Source organism: Macaca mulatta, chromosome 8, assembly GCF_049350105.2.
Source record: "Macaca mulatta isolate MMU2019108-1 chromosome 8, T2T-MMU8v2.0, whole genome shotgun sequence".
Taxonomy (NCBI): domain Eukaryota; kingdom Metazoa; phylum Chordata; class Mammalia; order Primates; family Cercopithecidae; genus Macaca; species Macaca mulatta.
Genome location: NC_133413.1, coordinates 112,611,635 through 112,633,841, shown reverse-complemented (window position 1 = coordinate 112,633,841; position 22,207 = coordinate 112,611,635). Strand labels below are relative to the sequence as shown.

General features: G+C 37.5%; 1 protein-coding gene across 10 annotated transcripts in view; it reads left to right on the top strand.

Moving 5' to 3' along the window:
- Positions 1–22,207, top strand: part of UBR5 (ubiquitin protein ligase E3 component n-recognin 5) — a 154,613-nt gene that overhangs the window by 120,213 nt on the left and 12,193 nt on the right. For 5 of the 10 annotated variants that reach the window (XM_077943939.1, XM_015145807.3, XM_077943937.1 and 2 more), the window contains exons 37-52: positions 428–559; positions 1,382–1,639; positions 2,225–2,493; positions 2,668–2,879; positions 6,413–6,643; positions 7,478–7,551; positions 8,745–8,917; positions 9,014–9,127; positions 10,746–10,966; positions 12,120–12,240; positions 12,332–12,430; positions 15,215–15,458; positions 16,745–16,856; positions 17,825–17,969; positions 18,924–19,054; positions 21,028–21,088. In XM_077943939.1, coding sequence (XP_077800065.1) covers positions 428–559; positions 1,382–1,639; positions 2,225–2,493; positions 2,668–2,879; positions 6,413–6,643; positions 7,478–7,551; positions 8,745–8,917; positions 9,014–9,127; positions 10,746–10,966; positions 12,120–12,240; positions 12,332–12,430; positions 15,215–15,458; positions 16,745–16,856; positions 17,825–17,969; positions 18,924–19,054; positions 21,028–21,088 — 2,597 coding nt within the window. Of the gene's footprint in view, positions 1–427; positions 560–1,381; positions 1,640–2,224; positions 2,494–2,667; positions 2,880–6,412; positions 6,644–7,477; positions 7,552–8,744; positions 8,918–9,013; positions 9,128–10,745; positions 10,967–12,119; positions 12,241–12,331; positions 12,437–15,214; positions 15,459–16,744; positions 16,857–17,824; positions 17,970–18,923; positions 19,055–21,027; positions 21,089–22,207 lie in introns of all 10 variants that reach the window. The other 5 variants (XM_077943938.1, XM_028852805.2, XM_028852806.2 and 2 more) reach the window with 1 other exon arrangement.

The following is a 22,207-nucleotide window of genomic DNA, read 5'->3' as shown; positions in this document are numbered from 1 at the left end:
CTATATATAATACATATATAAAATAATTTCCGTTTTTTCTTTTTAAGTCAGTTTCTTAAAAGACTTTTAAAAACGAAATCATAGGTGCATTATGAAACATTTGGAAATTAAAGAAAAGGAAAATAAATCACCCATAATTACACCCAGATGCTGATAACTTGTATATTTACTTTCAGTCCTCCCCTGCACTGCCCTGATGTGCTAGTCTGTTGACTACCATAATTTCCCTAGCCATTCTTCTAAGGTTGAGTAGTTACTGAGTCTTTTTTTAGTAGTTATCCCTTCTCTCTCACACAATTCCCCTTCTCCCCAACTCCCACCCCCCATACCTTCTTAGTTACCACCCTTATGATGTTCTGACTTATCAGACCCTGTTTTAAACCATAGTGAGTGTGTGCTTTTTTCTTATTTAAATGTATTTTTTTAGGGAGTGATATGGAGCTGGACTTGTTAGCAGCAGCTGAAACAGAAAGTGATAGTGAAAGTAACCACAGCAACCAAGATAATGCTAGTGGGCGCAGAAGCGTTGTCACTGCAGCAACTGCTGGTTCAGAAGCAGGTATGTTGCCTTATCCCAACAACCTTCTTGCTTATGCTAAGGCTGTGTGTGTGTATTCAGTGTGGATTTGTTCATACTTTGTGTGATATACGCAAGGGTAGCTAAGCATTTTTATAACTTCATCCTTGTTCTCTGGGTATTAGAAAAGAAAGTATTATTTTAATAACTCTTTCTCCAGCTTTTCTGCTTATTAAATAATGAATGAATTTTAAAGTTTATTTAAAAGATTTGTATTTTCTTGTCTTTTTTTTTTTTTTTGGAATTGGGTCTCACTCTGTCACCCAGGCTGGATATTCCAGTGGTGCAGTCAGAGTTCTTTCCAGCCTTGACCTCCTGAGCTCCTACCTCAGCCCCCTGAGTAGCTGGGACTACAGGTGCAAGCCACCACATCGGGCTAATTTTTTTTTTTTTTAAAGAGATGGGATCTTGCTATGTTGCCCAGACTGGTCTTGAGTTCCTGAGCTCAAGGAGTCATCCCACCTCAGCCTCCTCAGTTGTTGGGATTATAGGCATGTGCCACTACACCCAACTAAAAGTTATTTATTTAGGAGACTGAGGCATACGAATAACTTGAACCCAGGAGGCAGAGGTTGCAGTGAGCCTAGATGGTGACACTGCACTCCTGCCTAAGCCGCAGAGCCAGACTTAAGTTATTTTCTAATAAAAACTATTTTAGTGGTGGGTTTTGTGGATTATTAAATACAGTCTGGCATTGTGTTTAATATGTATGTTTACTATGTATGTTTTCCTGAATGAGGGAGTAGATTGTAATTTTAATTATTAAACTCACAATGTTTTTGGTTTTAAAAATAAAAATTTTAGGAGCAAGCAGTGTTCCTGCCTTCTTTTCTGAAGATGATTCTCAATCGAATGACTCGAGTGATTCTGATAGCAGCAGTAGTCAGAGTGACGACATAGAACAGGAGACCTTTATGCTCGATGAACCATTAGAAAGAACCACAAATAGCTCCCATGCCAATGGTGCTGCCCAAGCTCCCCGCTCAATGCAGTGGGCTGTCCGCAACACCCAGCATCAGCGAGCAGCCAGTACAGCCCCTTCCAGTACATCTACACCAGCAGGCAAGTCTGAAAACTTGGTATTCCTAAGAATACTTAGATAGATTTTTAAACTTATGCATGTTCATCTGGGGATAAAATTAGTTTTATGATAGTTCCTCATTGTTTTGTTGAGTTTCAAATATAAAAATTATGCACATATGATTATAGCAGGGTTTCCCAGTCTTTGCATTATTGCATTTTTGGGCTGGATAATTGTGGGAGGCTGTCTTGTGCATTGTGGGATGTTAAGCAGCATCCCTAACCTACACCCACTAGATGCCAGTAAAACCCCTCTCACCCTTCTTCCCCGCCCCTTGGCTCCCACAGTTGTGATAACCAAGAATGTCTGCAGATACTGCCAAATATATAGACCCTTTGGCAGGGTGTGGGGGGGGGTGCTATGGGGATCAGATTTCCCCCAGTTGAGAACTTTATATTAATTCTTGTCCCCTCCATACTCCCCTCCCCAAAATAGTGTGGTTTGGGCAAAGTTTTTTGCTTGGCTACCACAATTGACCATTTAGATTTACATAAGTATATATAATCCCAGAGAAACACAATTAAAAACTAACATTAGCTCATTGTCGTTGTCGTTTTTCCTTATAGCAAGTTCAGCGGGTTTGATTTATATTGATCCTTCAAACTTACGCCGGAGTGGTACCATCAGTACAAGTGCTGCAGCTGCAGCAGCTGCTTTGGAAGCTAGCAACGCCAGCAGTTACCTAACATCTGCAAGCAGTTTAGCCAGGGCTTACAGCATTGTCATTAGACAAATCTCGGACTTGATGGGCCTTATTCCTAAGTATAATCACCTAGTATACTCTCAGATTCCAGCAGCCGTGAAATTGACTTACCAAGATGCAGTAAACTTACAGGTACGAAAGCACTGAAAAGTTTCTCATTCCAGTGTATTTTTTTGGCTGTCAGTTATGAGAATTCCAGTATTAGGGGAATTAAATGTTACAAATGTTTAAAAGTTGACATACTGCTGCTGTATCGAATTTAGCTCTGTTTGGATAGTTTTAACTATTTTAGTTTGGTCTTCATAGAACTATGTAGAAGAAAAGCTTATTCCCACTTGGAACTGGATGGTCAGTATTATGGATTCTACTGAAGCTCAATTACGTTATGGTTCTGCATTAGCATCTGCTGGTGATCCTGGACATCCAAATCATCCTCTTCACGCTTCTCAGAATTCAGCGAGAAGAGAGAGGATGACTGCGCGAGAAGAAGCTAGCTTACGAACACTTGAAGGCAGACGGTATGAAATTCTTCATATATACAGAACGTCCCCAACTTAAAGTGGATCTCCAACTTACAATTTTTTTGTTGTTGTTGAGATGGAGTCTCGCACTCTCGCCCAGGCTGGAGTGCAGTGGCGCCATCTTGACTCACTGCAAGCTCCGCCTCCCGGGTTCACCCCATTTTCCTGCCTCAGCCTCCTGAGTAGCTGGGACTACAGGTGTCCGCCACTGCGCCCGGCTAATTTTTTGTATTTTTAGTAGAGACGGGGTTTCGCCGTGTTAGCCAGGATGGTCTAGATCTCCTGACCGTGTGATCCGCCCGTCTTGGCCTCCCAAAGTGCTGGGATTCCAGGTGCGAGCCACCTTGCCTGGTCCCCAATTTATAATTTTTTTGTACTTTATGATGAGTTTATTGGTGGTATTAAATGCACTTACGATGAGTTTATCAGGACATAACCACATCTTCAGTCGAGGAGTATCTATACTTGTGTGTTTAGATAGAATCTTTGTATCCTAGAAGGGTAAAGCTTTTTAGTTGCTGTTATGTAAGACCTCATCTTACTGTGAAGGGAGAAAGAAATGACTTGCTTGCATTATTTGTTGAGGCAGAATAGGCTAGTTACCATCCAAGCTATTTTTAAAAATCCATTCATATCATAGGAATCTGATACTAAAGCCTTTTTATTTTTGAAGTTATTGGTCTCTATGTTTGTCTCATTATCCTGAAGACCTCCCCTTCTCCTCTTAGAAAGTTATTTGACTATGATTGGTTATGAATGTACTTTGTACTCAGGAGGGGGAAAGTATGTGCGATTACCAGTGCTGCTCTTTTTTTCGCAAATCACATTTCTTTTTTTCTGCCTCCCCTAGCCTGTTGAATTATAATTAAAATATATATCTATGTATTTGTTATATTCTTTTCTATTCAGTTATAAAGTGACCTTTTTCAGGAGTAGGTATCAGCTCAAATATTGAACAACAGAGCAACAGCAGTAATATAGTAAAAGTACCTCATACCTAAAGTCAAAATCCAAGGATTTGGTTCTATCTCGACCTCAGGATAAACAACTTTGTTACTCTGGGCAGATCATAAAGTGAGGAAAGACAAAGGTCTAAGAGATTACTTAGACAGTGATAGGCATCTACAGTAGAGGTAATAGTTACTAAAGTAGAGCAGTGAAGACCAAAAGGAGGGGAGAGAAGCATTGAAATCAAAAACAGAATTTAGGGCCTTGTTGAGGGATTAAGTAGCAGGGGCATCATTTATATTTAGACCTTGATCCTGAATAACTAATAGGAAAATTAAAGAGAAAAACCTAGAGTAGTGTAATGGACAAACTTGCTTTTGAACACGTGAGAACTGGGGAAAAAATGGTAGAAATGTCAATTATGCAGAATTGAATGGTTGGTAAAGGTATCTGTTCTAAAGATAGAGATTTGAGAGGTGGCAGCTTTCCTGTCCTAGGAAGGCTGCTTCACAAAGACGAAAGCCTTATCTTTGTTAGGCTGTAGTCCTTACCCCAGAGAACATAGAATTCTGATAACGGATCATGATTGGTGGCGGTGTTCTGTCAGCTTTAATGTAATGATTCACATATCATATAGAATTCACCCATTTAAAGTGTCCAATTCCATAGTTTTCCAGCCTTGTATAACCATCATAATGAATTTTGGAATATTTTAATCTTCTCTACAGAAAACCTATTAGCAATCATTCTTCATTTTCCCCTACTTCCCCCCCTTCCCCTTCCTAAGCAACCGTTAATCTGTTTTCCCTCTCAATAGATTCTGGATATTTCCTGTAAATGGAGTCATACAGTATGTGGTCTTTTGTGACTGGGTTCTTTAACTTAGCATAATGATTTTCAGGTTCATCTATATGTAGCATACATCAGTACCTCATTATTTTTCATTTCCTAGTAATATTTCATTGTATGAGCATACTATATTTTGTTTGTCCATTCATCAGTTGTACATTTGGGTTGTTTTCACCTTTCCACTATTATGCATAATGCTCATATGAACTTTTGTGTATAGATTTTTGTGTAGATGTGTATTTTCAGTTCTCTTGAATGTATACCTAGTTATGGAACTGCTGGGCCATATGGTAACTGTTTGTAACCCTTTGAAGAACTGGCAATACTGTTTTCCAAAGAGGAAGACATTCTCAGTAGCAGTGTATGTATGAGAGTTTTAGTTTTTCTACATTTTCACCAACACTTACTATCTGTCTTTTGTTATAACTATCCCAGTGGGTGTGACCTAGTATCTTTGATTTGCATTTCCCTAATGGTCAGTGATGTTGATCATCTTTGCATGGGCTAACTGGCCATTCGTTTATCTTCTTTGGAGAAATGTCTTATTTGGATCCTACCCCCCACCTTTTTTTGTTGTTATTGTTGAAACGAGTTTGGCTCTTATTGTCCAGGCTGGAGTACAGTGGTGTGATCTTGGCTCACTGCAACCTCCGCCTCCCGGGCTCAAGCGAGTCTCCTGCCTCAGCCTCCTGAGTATCTGGGATTACAGGCACCTGCCACCACGCCCAGCCAACTTTTTTGTATTTTTAGTAGAGATGGGGTTTTGCCATTTTGGCCAGGCTAGTCTTGAACTCGTGACCTGAAGTGATCCACCCACCTTGGTCTCCCAAAGTGCTGGGATTACAGGTGTAAGCCTCTGCACCCGGCCTTGCCCATTTTTGAAATTGGCTTGTCTTTTAAAATTGAGGTGTATGAGTTCTTTATTCTGCTTATAAGCCCATTATCAAATATATAATTTGGGAAGATTTTGTCCCATTCTCCGGGATATCTTTTCACTTTCTTGATGGTACCTTTGAAAGTACAATTTTAATTTTCATAAATTCCAATTTATATCTGGGTGTTTGTTGGTTTGTTTCTTTGAGACAGGGTCTTGCTCTCTTGCCAAGGCTGAGTGCAGTGGCGTGATCTTGGCTCACTGCAACCTTCACCTCCCAGTTTCAAGCAGTTCTCCTGCCTCAGCCTCCCAGGTAGCTGGGATTACAGGCGCCTGCCACCATGCCCAGCTAATTTTTGTACTTTTAGTAGAGACAGGGTTTCACCATGTTGCCCAGGATATCTATGTTTTCTTTCATTGCTTGTGTTTTTGGTGTGATTTTAATGAAGTGATTCTCAAAGTATGGTCCCTAGATAACAGCACCATCAACCTCACGTAAGAGCTATTTAGAAATGCATATTCTGGGGCTCTACCCCAGACCTACTAAAACTCTGGGGATTAGACCAGAGGTCTGTTTTAATAAGCCCTCCAGGTGACTTTGATGGACCCTGAAGTTTGAGAATCACTCTCTTCAGGGAAGGAGTTCCTTTTGCCCTTCCAAAGGATACTGGAATTCCTTTTCTATACAAAGTATAAGACTGTAAATCATGCATAGTGGTTATATTTCTAAAGCTGAGCAGCAGGCTTAACTACTTTGTATTTATGAATATTCTCAGCTCCTAATTTTGCTTATTTATGATAGTAAATTTCACATTTGTGTTCTTCTAATAAACATTGTCATTTCTTTCTGTTCTTATAGACGTGCCACCTTGCTTAGCGCCCGTCAAGGGATGATGTCTGCACGAGGAGACTTCCTAAATTATGCTCTGTCTCTAATGCGGTCTCATAATGATGAGCATTCTGATGTTCTTCCAGTTTTGGATGTTTGCTCATTGAAGCATGTGGCATATGTTTTTCAAGCACTTATATACTGGATTAAGGCAATGAATCAGCAGACAACATTGGATACACCTCAACTAGAACGCAAAAGGTATCCATTCTTGCCATGAGATTGATTTGAGAAATACTTGCTTGGTATGGTCTCTATTAGTACATTGTCAAAATTTGAAGTAAGGAGAATAGCATTGCAAAAGAGAACTAGCACAGGACCATTTTATGTGGGAAAGTGGGCTTGAATTTATCCAACCTTTCCCCATTGCCACTCTTCACTTAAAATAGGAAACCTAAGAATCTGGTTAAACTTCATGCTTGAGATAGTTTGGCCTGATTATCTGTCATCTTCATTTTTTCCTTTTTTTTTTTTTTTTTTTTTTTAAACGGATGGGGTCTGACTGTGTTGCCCAGGCTGGAATGTGGTGGTGCAATCAAAGCTCACTGCAGCCTTGAACTCCTGGGCTCAAGAGATCCTCCTGCCTTAGCCTTCCAAGTAGATAGGACTTACAGGCGTGTGCTACCATGCCTGGCTAATTTCTTAATGTTTTGGAGAGACAGTGTCTCATGATGTTTCCCAGGCTGGTCTTGAAGTCCTGGCCTAAGTGATCCCCCTGCCTTAGCCTCCCAAAGTGTTGGGATTACAGGCTGAGTTACCATGCCCAGTCCATGTTTTCTGTTAGAGTTTATGTAGGTACTCGCTATTTCTTAGGTGATTTGCTTTTTCTTCTATTGAGTCCATTTTGTAATAATAGTACATAAACCTGTTCACTCTACCATTTCCCAGATTCTGACAATATATTGCAATGTTTGAAATTGGTTAGATACATTAGTGACCTTTTTAGTGTGTTTTTGCTTGTGTTTTCCCTGACTTTTGCTACTGTTCATATTATACAAATACTTTAGGTAAAATGACTCACTTGTCTTTTTAAAGGACGCGAGAACTCTTGGAACTGGGTATTGATAATGAAGATTCAGAACATGAAAATGATGATGACACCAATCAAAGTTAGTGCACAGAAAATCTGCTAATCTACTTCAAGAAATGGCTGCCTCAGTAGTTCCCCTTCAAGCTTTTTAACTTCATTATTTTCTGTCTGGGTGGGAATTTCTCTTTTCTTCTCTATGTCTCATTTCTTACATTTTCTGTCCATTTGTGCTTACACATTCTTGCATTATACATTGCAAAACTAAGGATGTATTAAAGAAATGTTACAAACTTTCCAACAGTATTTTTTCTTTATCTTCTATCTTATATTTGTCTTAGTATTATGTTTACCTTTACTCTTAATGTACTGTTACTGCATTTAATAAAATCTTAGCAAAACCTTTGTTAATATTGATGCAAAATAGATTTAGTCAAGAAAATGAGAATTACCAGTTACAGCTCCTAAATATCAGAATGCTAGCAATTAATACAATGAAAAGAGAAAATACCCCAACTCCATGCTTTTATCCAAAAGTTTCAATATCACACTTTGGGGTCTAGTGGAGTTTATTTGTGGGTTTCAGTTATTTCAAATGGGGCTAAATAATGCATTCGCCACTTTGTTATTGTCAGCTAGTACTTTTATTCAACCTGTGGAAAGACAATTGGCCTAACTGCCATTTTTTGAGAACCCAGCCATAGCTCACTGCTGTTGATATGTGATATGCAAACAAGGCACTGCCAAAGTTTTACTCCATTGAGGAGATTTGGTGCTAGTGTACTGACTTACTATCAAGATATGTAAATTGTTCAGACATTACTCTCTGCTTAGCAAATGCTCAGGTTTCCGCTCCTGATCATCTCCTCTGTTTGGAGTTGTCAGTGAGTTGGGTCCTGAATATACTCATGAATCTAACTGTATTTGGGTGGTGGGTATCTCAAAAGATAAAGAGGAGGATATGGGAAACCTCTGTCCAATACAAAATGGCACAATATTGTTAAATGCTGGTTTTTATTTTGCATTTTTTATTGTAACATACACATAACATAAAATTTGCACATAACATAAAACTTACATTGTAACCATATTAAACTGTTACATTTACTTTAAAATACCAAAAGTTTGGACTATAAACTTGTTTTTGTGTGGCATTAAAATTTTATAAAAGAGGTAGTAGGAATTTTGGATTGAGCAGATTAAAGGTCTGTTACCCTAATCCAGTAATTAAATAATTTTCCTAAAAAACAAAACATTTTATCTTTTTATGTTTAGGTGCTACCTTGAATGATAAGGATGATGACTCTCTTCCTGCAGAAACCGGCCAAAACCATCCATTTTTCCGACGTTCAGACTCCATGACATTCCTTGGGTGTATACCCCCAAATCCATTTGAAGTGCCTCTGGCTGAAGCCATCCCCTTGGCTGATCAGCCACATCTGTTGCAGGTGAATTAAACAAGTTAGTCTTAAGGTTTCTTTCTAATTGAGTTTATTTTCTTTAAAGTATTCAATGTAACTAGAGTATTTTTGTTAAAATTTCAGCCAAATGCTAGAAAGGAGGATCTTTTTGGCCGTCCAAGTCAGGGTCTTTATTCTTCATCTGCCAGTAGTGGGAAATGTTTAATGGAGGTTACAGTGGATAGAAACTGCCTAGAGGTAAGACAGTAAAAGTTTTTGCAATATAATATTTATTAAGGACAACTTGTACCAGCATATAGATTTTTAGAAATGCATTAATTTAGACTATTATATTTTCTGAAATGAAGTGTCAGAATTTCCTGCCTTGTGATATAATGTAGGAAGAATTCCAACACTGTCATTAACTTGCTGTCAGATCACTTCATCCATAAAATACCATCCTCCTTATGTGCTTTGTCTGTTTCACAGAGCTGACTGCTGTATGTGGCTGAAAATTTAAATTTTTCATGTATAATAAAAGTCTGTAGATGAGCATGTGTAATTTTGGCTACAACTTTAACTTGCTGAACTAATTTTAATCAAGACTAGATAAATAAGATAGCATTAATGATGATACCTAATATTTGTGGACTAAATCTGTCTCCTGGGCATTGGTCTCCATCTTCATAACTATATTTGGTAGAATGCATTATCACCCTGATTTTTTGGGTAAGAAATTGAGTCTTGAAGAGAGTAAGTAAATTTCATGTGGGAATGTCTGTGTCACACAACTAGTTAAGTGGTAGATCTAGTTTTCAGATATAGCTCCGATTTGGGAGCCTAAAATTATACTCTACTGTTTGTCCACTGAAAATGTAGTAAAACATTAAAAAGCAGGTTTAGAAGACATGTAGTTGAACAGAATGTTTTTTATTATCTCAGTAATAAAAAAGAGAATGCAGTACTGAAAATATTAAAAATATATGAGACTTAAGTACCACTGATATTATAAAGATTTATTTAAAAGTTCTCTGAAGTTCCAAGGCAAGAAGTGAATTTATTTTATTTTATTTTATTTATTTTTGTGAGATAGGGTCTCGCTCTGTCACCCAGGCTAGAGTGTAGTGGCACATTCTTGGCTCACTGCAACCTCTTCCTCCTGGGTTCAAGCTATTCTCCTGCCTCAGTCTCCCAAGTAGCTGGGATTACAGGTGCCCGCCACCACGCACGGATAATTATTTTGTATTTTTAGTAAAGACAGGGTTTCGCTATGTTGGCCAGGCTGGTTTCCAAGTTCTGACCTCAAGTGATCCGGCCACTTCAGCCTCCCAGAGTGCTAGGATTACAGGCGTGAGCCACTGTGCTCAGGCCAAAAAGTGAATTTAAGAGGGGGAAAAAAAAAGCCGGATGTGGTGGCTTACGCCTGTAATCCCAGTGCTGGGTGGGTGAGGTGGGTGGATCACTTGAGGTCAAGAGTTCAAGACCATACTGGCCAACATAGCCAAACCCCATCTACCACTAAAATTACAAAAAAATTAGCTGGGCATGGTGGTGGGCGCCTGTAATCCCAGCTACTTGGGAGGCTGAGGCAGGAGAATCGCTTGAACCCAGGAGACGGAGGTTGCAGTAAGCCAAGACTGTGCCACTGTACTCCCGCCTAGGCAACAGAGTGAGACTCCGTCTCAAAAAAAAAATTGTTGTCTGAGGTTGGTTTGGTAAATGCATTGAAATTGGTGGTCAGCTAGGGCCATCAGAACCATTGAAGCTCCAGAAAGGGAAAAAAACTTGCATATGATTCCTGTATTACTAAGTTGAGGACAAAATCTAGTTAGTTTTTTTCCCTTCATTTGTAACTTTTAAATGCAAATATTCATAGGTTCTTCCAACAAAAATGTCTTATGCTGCCAATCTGAAAAATGTAATGAACATGCAAAACCGGCAAAAAAAAGAAGGGGAAGAACAGCCCGTGCTGCCAGAAGAAGCTGAGAGTTCAAAACCAGGGCCATCTGCTCATGATCTTGCTGCACAATTAAAAAGTAGCTTACTAGCAGAAATAGGACTTACTGAAAGTGAAGGGCCACCTCTCACATCTTTCAGGTATTTGCTAAGACCCTTTGTTTTTATTGTTCAGTACAGTGTTAAAAATGTATATCCATGTTTAGTTACTATTTATAGACTTGCTGTTAGCAGTTCAGCTAAGGGGAAACTGAATAATTAGAAAGAGTTGAACTCTCTAGATTTGTGATTCACACTTATCTGTGCTCCTTTTCCAAGTCTGTAATTCTCTTACAAGAGGTAGGTTCTTTATTTATCTAATAAAAATTTGTTAGTATATACTGTGGCTCAGTATGATTTGTTGACTCTGTTTTTTGGTTACATGGCATAATTTTTTTGCTTAGATTGGAGTTAAAACCTAGTTTGAAAATAAGATACATTGTATATACATTGTCTAACAACCACATAAGGCAGGGGAGAATTGTGGACTTGGGTGGCCCAAGCTTCCTAGAAGCAGTATGGATTGAATTGAGGTGGTTAGAATGTGCAGAAACAGACTGGAGAGAATTAGAGGTAAGGAGGCCAGTTAGAAAGGTGTTTGTCATTATTAATAGTTTCAGTTAGTTGGGGGAAAGATGCTGAGGCAGAATGTTGACTTTGGGGATAGAAAGGACATGGTGGAAAGGAAGAGAGACTTAAGATGGACTTGATTACTTTGATGGAACAGGAGGAAGAAAAATTAAAATCTGCTCTAAGTCAGGGCATTAGGGAAAGAGATGGTACTATTGAAAAAAAATCAGAATTGTCATTGTGGTGAAGAAGCCATATTAAGTTTTAGCCATGCTGAGTTTGAATTGAGCATCATTGACGTGGACATATTTATTTAACAAATGGAAATTCTGGTTCATGGTGCAAGTTTGAAGTAGAGGTGAATCTGGGAGTCACCTAAATGGAGATGGACATTGGACTTTAAGGAGAGGAGATAAAATGAAAGATGAAGGTAAGACATAGCCCAGGGATTTATCCGTATGTAGAAGACAGAAGGAATAAGGGAGGAAAAATAATAAGTTCTGTGGGGAACAAGTAGCTATGGAAAAGTTCTCTGTTAGGATGCAGTTTGAAGAAGTTAAGACCTCAGAATATTAAAAAAAATAAATAAATAAAGTAAGTTACTACCATTGAACGAAAAACATCAGTCTTTGAAATTGGCTAAAGTATTTCCTCCCCCCCGCCCCTTCCCTTAAACTTCTTACAGGCCACAGTGTAGCTTTATGGGAATGGTTATTTCCCATGATATGCTGCTAGGACGTTGGCGCCTTTCTTTAGAACTGTTCGGCAGGGTATTCATGGAAGATGTTGGAGCAGAACCTGGATCAGTATGTATTTTGTGCACTTTAAATTCCATTCTGCCTGATAAGCACATATTTCAGGGAATAATCTGTCATGCTTTTTTTTTTTTTTTTTAAGATCCTGACTGAATTGGGTGGTTTTGAGGTGAAAGAATCAAAATTCCGTAGAGAAATGGAAAAACTGAGAAACCAGCAGTCAAGAGATTTATCACTAGAGGTAAAGGTATTTAGATTTTCTTATACTATACCTGTAGCATGCTATTTATATAAATTTTAAAACATACAAAATAACAATAGCTTTACTTAGGTATATGTACTTATAATTAAAAAATTAAAGAAAATAAAAGACATGTTAAACTGCCAAATTTATTTTTTATTTGTGTGTGTGTGTGTGTGTGTGGTTTCTTTTTATTTTTTTCTTATTGTAACCATCAAATTTAGAATAGTGGTTTTCTCTGGCAGTTTGGTTCCCTAGCATCCTCTATGAATTTTTTTGTTTTAGTTTTTAAGTATCATTATGCATGCCTTGATTTAAAGATTTTTTTATGTATTTAATTCCATTGAGATTATTATTCATATTGATGCTCAAATTGTGTCTTCTTTGGCTAATGGGAGTCTTGAGTCAATTTTGATTCCTCAGTCCTTTTGGCATTGGCCCAGTAATTTTTGATAACTTTCTTACTTCCTGGTATGTTTCATCTTGTGCATTTCCTGTCGCAGACCTTAAATCAGCCATTTCTTAAAGTAGCCTTGATTCCTTTTAGTAGGAAATTGTGTTTTGAGATTACAGTCTGTGCTCTAAGATTGCAAATTGCTACTGGGTTGATCATGGTTTCTAGGCCTTTTTAATTGATAACAGTTTGGCAGTGCATTTTATTTTGTTCTTTTTTTAAAAAAATAAAATAATGAATTAATATTGATACTCCCAATTCAAATTCAAGATGTAGGACCACAAGGTTGTTTTTGTTATTTTTGCTTTTTAGATTTTTTTTTTTTTTTTTTTTTTTTTGAGGCGGAGTCTTGCTTTGTCACCCAGGCCAGAGCACAGTGGCATGATCTTGGCTCACTGCAACCTCCACCTCTTGGGTTCAAGAGACTCTCCTGCTTCAGCCTCCTGAGTAGCTGGGATTACAGGTGTCTGCAACCATGCCTGGCTAATTTTTGTATTTTTAATAGAGACAGGGTTTCACCATGTTGGCCAGGCTGGTCTCAAACTCCCGACCTCAGGTGATCCACCTGCCCTGGCCTCCCAAAGTGCTGAGATTAGAGGTGTGAGCCACCACACCTGGCCTTGCTTCTTGGATCTTAAGTCTTTATCTCCTTTCTTTCAGACTGAATATCCAACTTCCCAACAACATTAATCAAATTACTCATTTGTTTTAATGCCACAACATACACAGTAGCAGTCAGAATTACATCACTGGAATCTGAGGTGGAAGGATGGCTTGAGTCCAGGAATTCGAGGACAGCCTGGGCAACATAATGTGAGAGACTCTGTCTCTTAAAAAGAATTATAACATCAACACTACCACTAACAAAATGATTATTCAAAATAATTAAAGATTTATTTGCAGATGTTTGTACTTAGATCATATACAGTTAGAGATAACACAGTTAAAGGAGGTTTATTTTAAAGTCACTTGAAGTAATTTCTCTTTGTAGGTTTTGCTACCAGCTCTATATGATTAGGACCTTTTGTTTCATTTTGCTTTCAGATTTTAGGGATTCCTTTTTCCTCTTTTGGTTTTATTTTGTAATCAATGTAAAATATCTACAGTGTGGCAGAGTGAACTCTACAAAAGAATGAATATAAGTCTATTCTTGTCTCTTTTACCCATTTTTTCAAGTTTATTTCCTTCCCTCCCTTTTAAAACATATAAGCATATGTGTGTATTAATTACATACTTCCTCCCACCTCCCCAAACATACTATACATTTTATTCCATCTTGCTTTTCTCAGTTAATAGTATATCCCAGAGAAAATGTGAAATGTTCTACCTTCCTTTTATAGCTGCTTAATATACTGCACTTTTATGGTTGTTATCGCAGTTTTTGCAGCTAATCCCTTACAGGCTAGGTATTCAGGCTTATTTCCAGTCTTTTGCTATTACAGATAGTGTGATGAATGGCCTTGTGTTTTTTTGCTAGTGTGTCCCTGAGATAGATGCTTAGACGTGGAATTGCTGGGTCAAAGAGTATGTGCATGTGATTTTGCTAGACATTGACGGATACTTCTGCATAGCAGTTGCATAATTTTGCATTTTCACCATCAATGTGAGAATGCATGATTTGCCTCAGTCTTGCCAGCATTTGTTAAACTTCTAGATTTTTGCTAATCTGATAGGTAAGAAATAGCACCTCAGTATAGTTTTAATTTGAATTTATCTTATTTTGAGCAAAGTTAAACATTATTTCATATATTTAGGATAGTTGTATTTAACTCAGTTGATGTGCCCATTTTTTTTTCTAAGTTGGCTTTCTCTCAGATTTCAGAGGCTTTTTATGTAGCTACAGGTGATAGACACACTCATTAATGATTATATATATCTTTGTGAGAAAAGATGCAAACAATTTTCCAGTTTGGTTAATTCCCCTCCAGCCTCCCGCCCACTTAGCTTGTCATCAAGGAATTCATCTGTGTTTTTTTCTGTTTTTTTTTTTTTTTTTTTTTTAACATCTCTGATTATTTGGTATTCTGGTGTATCCCAAAATTGAACAAGATTATTGTTTTCCAATAAACCTTTGAAAGAAAGTGTTAGAATTGAATTAAATTCTGTTGTCCTGATTTAATTTGCAAGACCTTCTTGTGTGCTTTAATGGTTTAAACATTGTATTTCGTAATGGATAAGCTTCTGAGAACTCTGATTACTTTGTAGTTTTTTAAACTCTCAAGGAAAAGCTAAAACTAGATTTTCAGATTGAAAATAGAAAAATTCAAACTACAAAAAATTCTAACTACTTTCCAACATTGAATTTACTACTTCTTGATGTGTTTTAATAGGTTGATCGGGATCGAGATCTTCTCATTCAGCAGACTATGAGGCAGCTTAACAATCACTTTGGTCGAAGATGTGCTACTACACCAATGGCTGTACACAGAGTAAAAGTCACATTTAAGGATGAGCCAGGAGAGGGCAGTGGTGTAGCACGAAGTTTTTATACAGCCATTGCACAAGCATTTTTGTCAAATGAAAAATTGCCAAATCTAGAGTGTATCCAAAATGCCAACAAAGGCACCCACACAAGTAAGTAGTCCACAGATAACAAGCATCATAAAACTTCTTTCCTTGTCCCTCAAACCAACAGTGGTAATCATGGTTTATATATGTGTGAGAGTATAAATTTACATTTTTACATAATTTTATTCTAGATTGATTTAATGTTATTTAAACTATTCCAATTGACAATTTCTTACTTTACGTTTATTTTGATAAATTTATTTTGATAAATGTTTGTGATTGTACTAGTTTTTCATCTCAATTGTTACATGTTGCGGGTGGGTAAGAGGTTGTAAAATACATAGTGCTGTAAAAATTCACTGAGCAAATTGCAGCATTTCCTCCACTTCAGTATTTAACCCACATGGATATTTGAGAAGAAAATGCTATTCTAAGAGCAGTGCTGTTCAAATTACGATTTCCAAACTTGTTGCTGTTCCCCAGTGAGAAGAAGATTTTGCAGCCAAGTGTAAATCAACTGTGTCACTAAGCTCACTGTTTAGTAAGACTTACAAAAAAAAAAAGAATCCTGGTGCAAGCTTATTACCTCACTGAGGATCAGCACTTTGGGGTTAGGACTCTTAGCTAAGTTTTAAGATTATAATGAGCAAATTTTAAAATTTGTGAAAATTACAAAAGCCTTAGGAGATTCACATCAAGTAGGAGCAGAAGATTATCAGACTTGTAGGTGGATGGAGACTGAATGAGCTATAGAAAGGATTGATGGTGAGAGTTCCTCAGCTTTTCATCAGTTTCACCATTTCACTTTCTTTAATGTTATAATGAAAAGAAATGAGATGTGAATGAGGAAACTCGAGGAAACTGGGAAATCATAACATTTCAAAACTATCTTTTTTGTACACTTACAGGAAACCGTACTCTGGCTTGGGCTTAGGAATTTAAACATAATCATAGATAATACTCTGGTTGCCTTTAATGCTTTCATGCCCAAAACTAAGAACAGATGATATTTAAATGAGTCTAGTCATGTAAGAAATTTCAGCATTATTTATAGTGACACTATCATAACCTCACTTGCTCTATATTATTTCACAACTTTGACATGACAAGGGAGAAAATTAACAAATATTGAGTGAACATCTATTTTGTGCCAGGTATATTCTACACAGTCACCTTTAACCCTGAAAACCCATAGGGAGAGAAAGGCGTTAACAACACAGATGCGAGGGAAGGATAATCTTTAGCTGTCATGGTTTCTTTACGTTTGTCTCATTTCTTTGCATTGACTTTGAAATTTAAGGTAGTTGAATTTGCATTCATCTAAATACAGTATATTTCTTATTTTCTTCTAGGTTTAATGCAGAGATTAAGGAACCGAGGAGAGAGAGATCGGGAAAGGGAGAGAGAAAGGGAAATGAGGAGGAGTAGTGGTTTGCGAGCAGGTTCTCGGAGGGACCGGGATAGGTAAATTTTGTGTCTTTGATTCAGTACCACCTTTTTGGATGAATTGGAGATAGGCCTGTAAATGAAAGAATCTTAATTATGGATTGTTTTTTAGAAAAGTAAAGTTTTAATTTTGAACATATGTATAGTAACTAAGAATAGTCTGTTAATAAAATACAATAACTAAGAATAGTCTATTAACTAATAAAAAGTTCTGCTTTAAAAACCCAGAGGCAGTTGAAATTATTTTCTCTTTATCTGACTCAAGTTACTGTTTGAATTTTTTTACCTGTATCATTCTCTCCTAAGTTTATCTTAAACAATCTTAATTTTTCAGGCCACATGTGGTGGCTCACGCCTATAATCCCAGCACTTTGGGAGGCCAAGGTGGGTGGATCATCTGAGGTCAGGAGTTCAAGACCAGCCTGACCAACATGGTGAAACCCTGTCTCTACTAAAAACACAAAATTAGCCAGGTGGGGTGGCGCATGCCTGTAATCCCAGCTACTTGGGAGGCTGAGGCAGGAGAATTCTTTGAGCCTGGGAGGCAGAGGTTGCCGTGAGCGGAGATCGTGCCATTGCCTTGCATTCCAGCCTGGGAAACAAGAGCAAAACTCTTATCTCCAAAAAAAAAAAAAAACAAAAAAAACTTAATTTTGGCAGATTGTGCTGTTTAAAATCTTTGAGGTTTTCTCTTGTTAGGATGGATTGCATTTTACTTTTGACTAAAATTTCCAGAATTGTGTGTGGACTCTTGATATCTGGTATGTTAAGGTCCTACTCCCTTACAATAAAATTTTTAAATTAAGTAACAAAAATCTAGATAATCTTTATTTCCTAACCATCATCTGTTTTGGCATTCTGCCACCTTGGTACCATAACTGAACAATCTGTATGCTCTAGTTTTCTAACTTTTTTACTATTTGTGCTGATATTTTTACTTGTTAGTCAAAGGAAATGAAGCCATAATAGTTTTCCTTCTCTTACAGAGACTTTAGAAGACAGCTTTCCATCGACACTAGGCCCTTTAGGCCAGCCTCTGAAGGGAATCCCAGTGATGATCCCGATCCTTTGCCAGCACATCGGCAGGCACTTGGAGAGAGACTTTATCCTCGTGTACAAGCAATGCAACCAGTGTGTACTGTGTACTTAGTTACCTCTTAACTGGCTGTGTTATTTTTTTGCTTTTGAATTAAAGGTGGTGTTTAAAAAAAAGTTGTCAGCTACTGGCAAAACCACATGGTTGAGGACTCTTTTTAGCTCTGCAGTAGGAAGGAAACTCAGGAGGGAATAAGGCAGTGTTTACTGAAGGGTAACTGTATAGCTTGAATTTATTTTTTCCTCCACCCACCTTATGTTGGGACACTGTCTCCGTTCTACCTTCCTTGCATACTAAATAATTTGCTGTGCATTATATTTATTTGTATCTTTATTTGAACAAATTATTACTACTTTTGGAGCAGACTGTTAGCAAACTGTAGTTGGAACACATTAATGCTGATTAGTATAGCAGGAAGAATTTTATTTTGAATGTTCTATCAAGAGTTTTTCTTTATATGATACGAAATACACAAATTAGTTATGTTTTTTGTCTTTATGCATAACTGTATGTACACATTTTATAGTGAAGGAATAACAGAAAACTATTATTTCTTCTGGTAAGTCCTCAGCCTTAAACATAGGTATCTTTTTCTTTACCCTATCCCCCCCTTTTTTTTTTAACCCTAAGTAAAAGATATTTCTGGCTCTCTGATGAAGAAAAAAAATATATGGAAGTTGAGTATATGTATGTTTAACTCAGAGATACAAAAAAACCTAAAAAGAAAACTTGTCATACAAATATTATAAGTAGCCTTAACAAGATGTGGTAGTGCAAGGACTGTTTATTCCCTGCCAAATTTTTCTACGATTGATCTTCCAGTTTCATAAAAGACCTTCCAGTTTCATAAAAGATCTGGTTCTGAAATTTTTGTATGTGTTACCCAAGTTTCTTGTTTTATTATTAATTTTTTAAATAAAAGATTGTAGATGTAATTAGACAAGAGGTTTTAGAGAGTAGTCAAGTTAACATTTGTTCATCATTTACAGGCATTTGCAAGTAAAATCACTGGCATGCTGTTGGAATTATCCCCAGCTCAACTGCTTCTCCTTCTAGCAAGTGAAGATTCTCTGAGAGCAAGAGTGGATGAGGCCATGGAACTCATTATTGCACATGGACGGTAATGTGTACAATTGGGAAGGCATTTCAGTTTAAACATCAGCTACTTATTTTCAGTATGTGGGTGCCATCGTATCTTAAAAAATATGTCATAAAGTATAAGGTTTTAAATGCATTTTTATTTTTTTAATGTATTTTTCAATGATAGCTTAAATTCCATAGTGAGACAGCTTAGTTCTTCTCATGTATTAGAAAGGTAGGGTTTTAATAGTTATCTAGGTTATTTAGAAATTACTTGAAAGAAAGTAAATCTCAAATTCACTTACCAGAATACCCTCCTGGCAAAGGCCATAATATACCTGTGTTCTTGCCATAACCATGAAATTTCTTTTAGTCTTCCTGATTTATCTTAAAAATTCATGCAGGTTTTTGCTTTCTGTTCTGTAAAGTATGAATTTAATATAAAATCTAAAAAATATGTAACAGATTACATATCCCTTTTTCCAAGGTGACAAGTAAAAGTGATTTAGGAAGATAAGGTCAGGTGTGGTGGCTTGCACCTGTAATCCCAGCACTTTGGAAGGTGAAGGCGGGCAGATCACCTGAGGTCAGGAGGTCAAGACCAGCCTGGCCAACATGGCGAAACCGTGTCTCTACTGAAAAAAAAAATTTTAAATGTCTGGGCACGATGGCTTATGCCTGTAATCCTAGCACTTTGGGAGGCTGAAGCGGGTGGATCACGAGGTCAGGAGTTCGAGACCAGCCTGACTAACATGGTGAAACCCCGTCTCTATGAAAAATACAAAAATTAGCCGGGCATGATGGCAGGCGCCTGTAATCCCAGCTACTCGGGAGGCTGAGGCAAGAGAATGGCTTTAACCCAGGAGGCAGAAGTTGCAGTGAGCCAAGACCATGCCATTGCACTCCAGCCTAGGCGACAGAGCGAGACTCTGTCTCAAAAAATAAATAAAATAAGTAAATAAATAAGCTGGGTGTGGTGGTGAGCGCCTGTAATCCCAGCTACTTGGAGGCTGAGGCAGGGAGAATTGCTTAAAACCGGGAGACGGAGGTTGCAGTGAGCTGAGATTGCGCCACTGTACTCTAGCCTGTGTGATAGAGTGAGACTCTGTCTTAAAAAAAAAAATTGGTCACATTTATGCTGTAGTTTCTATCCTGGGGCTACTCTTGATACCCAGTTTGAAGCTTTGAAGTGTTTATTATTTTAGATGAAAATTTGTATTTTTTTCTTCCTAATCATGATTTTGAGTTAGGAATTTAGATTAGATACAGTCCTAGAGATGTATAAGCTGGTAGGCTGTGCACTAGAGCTAAACAGCCACTTCCAGAGCCTTTAATGGTCCAAGCCATAGACTATTGAGAGAACTGTATTTTCTTCGCTGATGCTCCTGGTTTTCTTCTCTGGATTTTATGTACTGTTTGTTTATTCCTCTGCCCTGTCTCTGGAGCTACAGCACACTGATATAGCTTAGTCCATTATAGAAAAATCAAGAACAGTGTACATTTTTGGTAAAACAATTTTTGTGAATATATGTTAAGAGTTGCATATTTAGTCATGTTTTCTGTTGAATGCAACCAATATTCAACAATATTGACGGCTTTCACCTGGCTTTCTGGAGTAAACCGTGAATTTATTAGTGTTCTAGAATCATTAAATTCATTAGAGAATTTGATTCCTATTGGATTGCTTTCTGAACATTTTTCTGTTCTTCTATAGTGCTCCCTCTGAGCATTGTAGAAGTGTCCCAGCACCCCTATGAAGACCACATTCATTTTGTCAGGTAGCCTTTAGTCCATTATCTTGAATCATACATGTAGGATCTAGTGATATACTTTTTTAAAGATTTGTATTACCAACTTCTCTGCTCATACTGCATTAGTACTAGCGGATGCATTGGATATTTATTGACTCCAAAACTTGAATGTATTTTTTAAGTAAGTCCTTTTAAATTTAAATTATACACTAAATTCTAGAAGTCTCCGTTATCTGGAATGTGAAAGACTTTTTGTTTTCAGGGAAAATGGAGCTGATAGTATCCTGGATCTTGGATTAGTAGACTCCTCAGAAAAGGTACAGGTAAGGAACATTTTATTCATGTGCTGATAATCACAGAATTTAAATTGTAAGGAAATTTAAATAAAGGGGATGAAAGCAGGATTTCCGAAGAAACTGTCTTTATAAATAAAATGAATGTTTACAGTAGAGAGACAGAAGCAAAGGTAAATATATCGGTATTAGGCATAGAATCAAATAATAAGGTTGGCTTAATTACGGCTCAGTGTAATGCCACCCATTGGTTGGTGTCCATTTGAGCACAGCTTGAATTAAGCTTTACTTTGAATATGTAACAAATTGAAGAGCAGAGAGGGAAAGATGTATAGAATCCTAGGGCTAATTCGCTGGGCACAGTGGCTCAAGTCTGTAATCCCAGCTTTGGGAGTCCGAGGCGGGTGAGTCACGAGGTCAGGAGTTCTAGGACTCATTCTTCAAAGAAGTAACTGGTGGCAACGTTACGAAAACAAGTGACATATCATGCTATAGCATAAGGGAGGCTTTTTAGTTGGCATTGAAACAATTGCACATAGAAGGTGAGACTTCCAATTTGAACCTAACTAGGTTGATTGCCTGCTAAATTCATATTGATTTACTAAGACTCAGAGTTTTCACAACTACTTCGCAATGTCCAGGACACACTCTAAAATTACTCAGCATACAAAGAACCAGGAAAGACTGGACCCACCTCTCAGGAAAAGAACCAATAGATGGCAACCACGAGATGACCCACTTGTTGGAATTATCAGAGACTATCCCGTGTTCTGCAAGATAATGGTGAACACTAGTGAATGGAAAGATAGAGGTTCTCAGCAGACACATAGGAACTTCAAAAGAGAACAAAGGGAAATTTTTATAATTAAAAGTGCAATATCGGAAAGAAAAAAATTCACAGGATGGGTCAATAACTGAATGAAGGTGTTGGAGGAAGGTGTCAGTCAGCTTGAAGATAGATGGAAATTACCCTTTCCGAAGAACAGATAGAGAAAATATTTAAAACAAAAAAATAGTTTCAGGGAGACCTGTGGGACAGCTTCAAAAGACCTAACATATATGTCACTGAAATACTCAGGGGAAGAGAAGAAATTGCTATAGAAAAAATATTTGAAGAAATAAGTCATGGCTGGACACTTCCTAAATTTG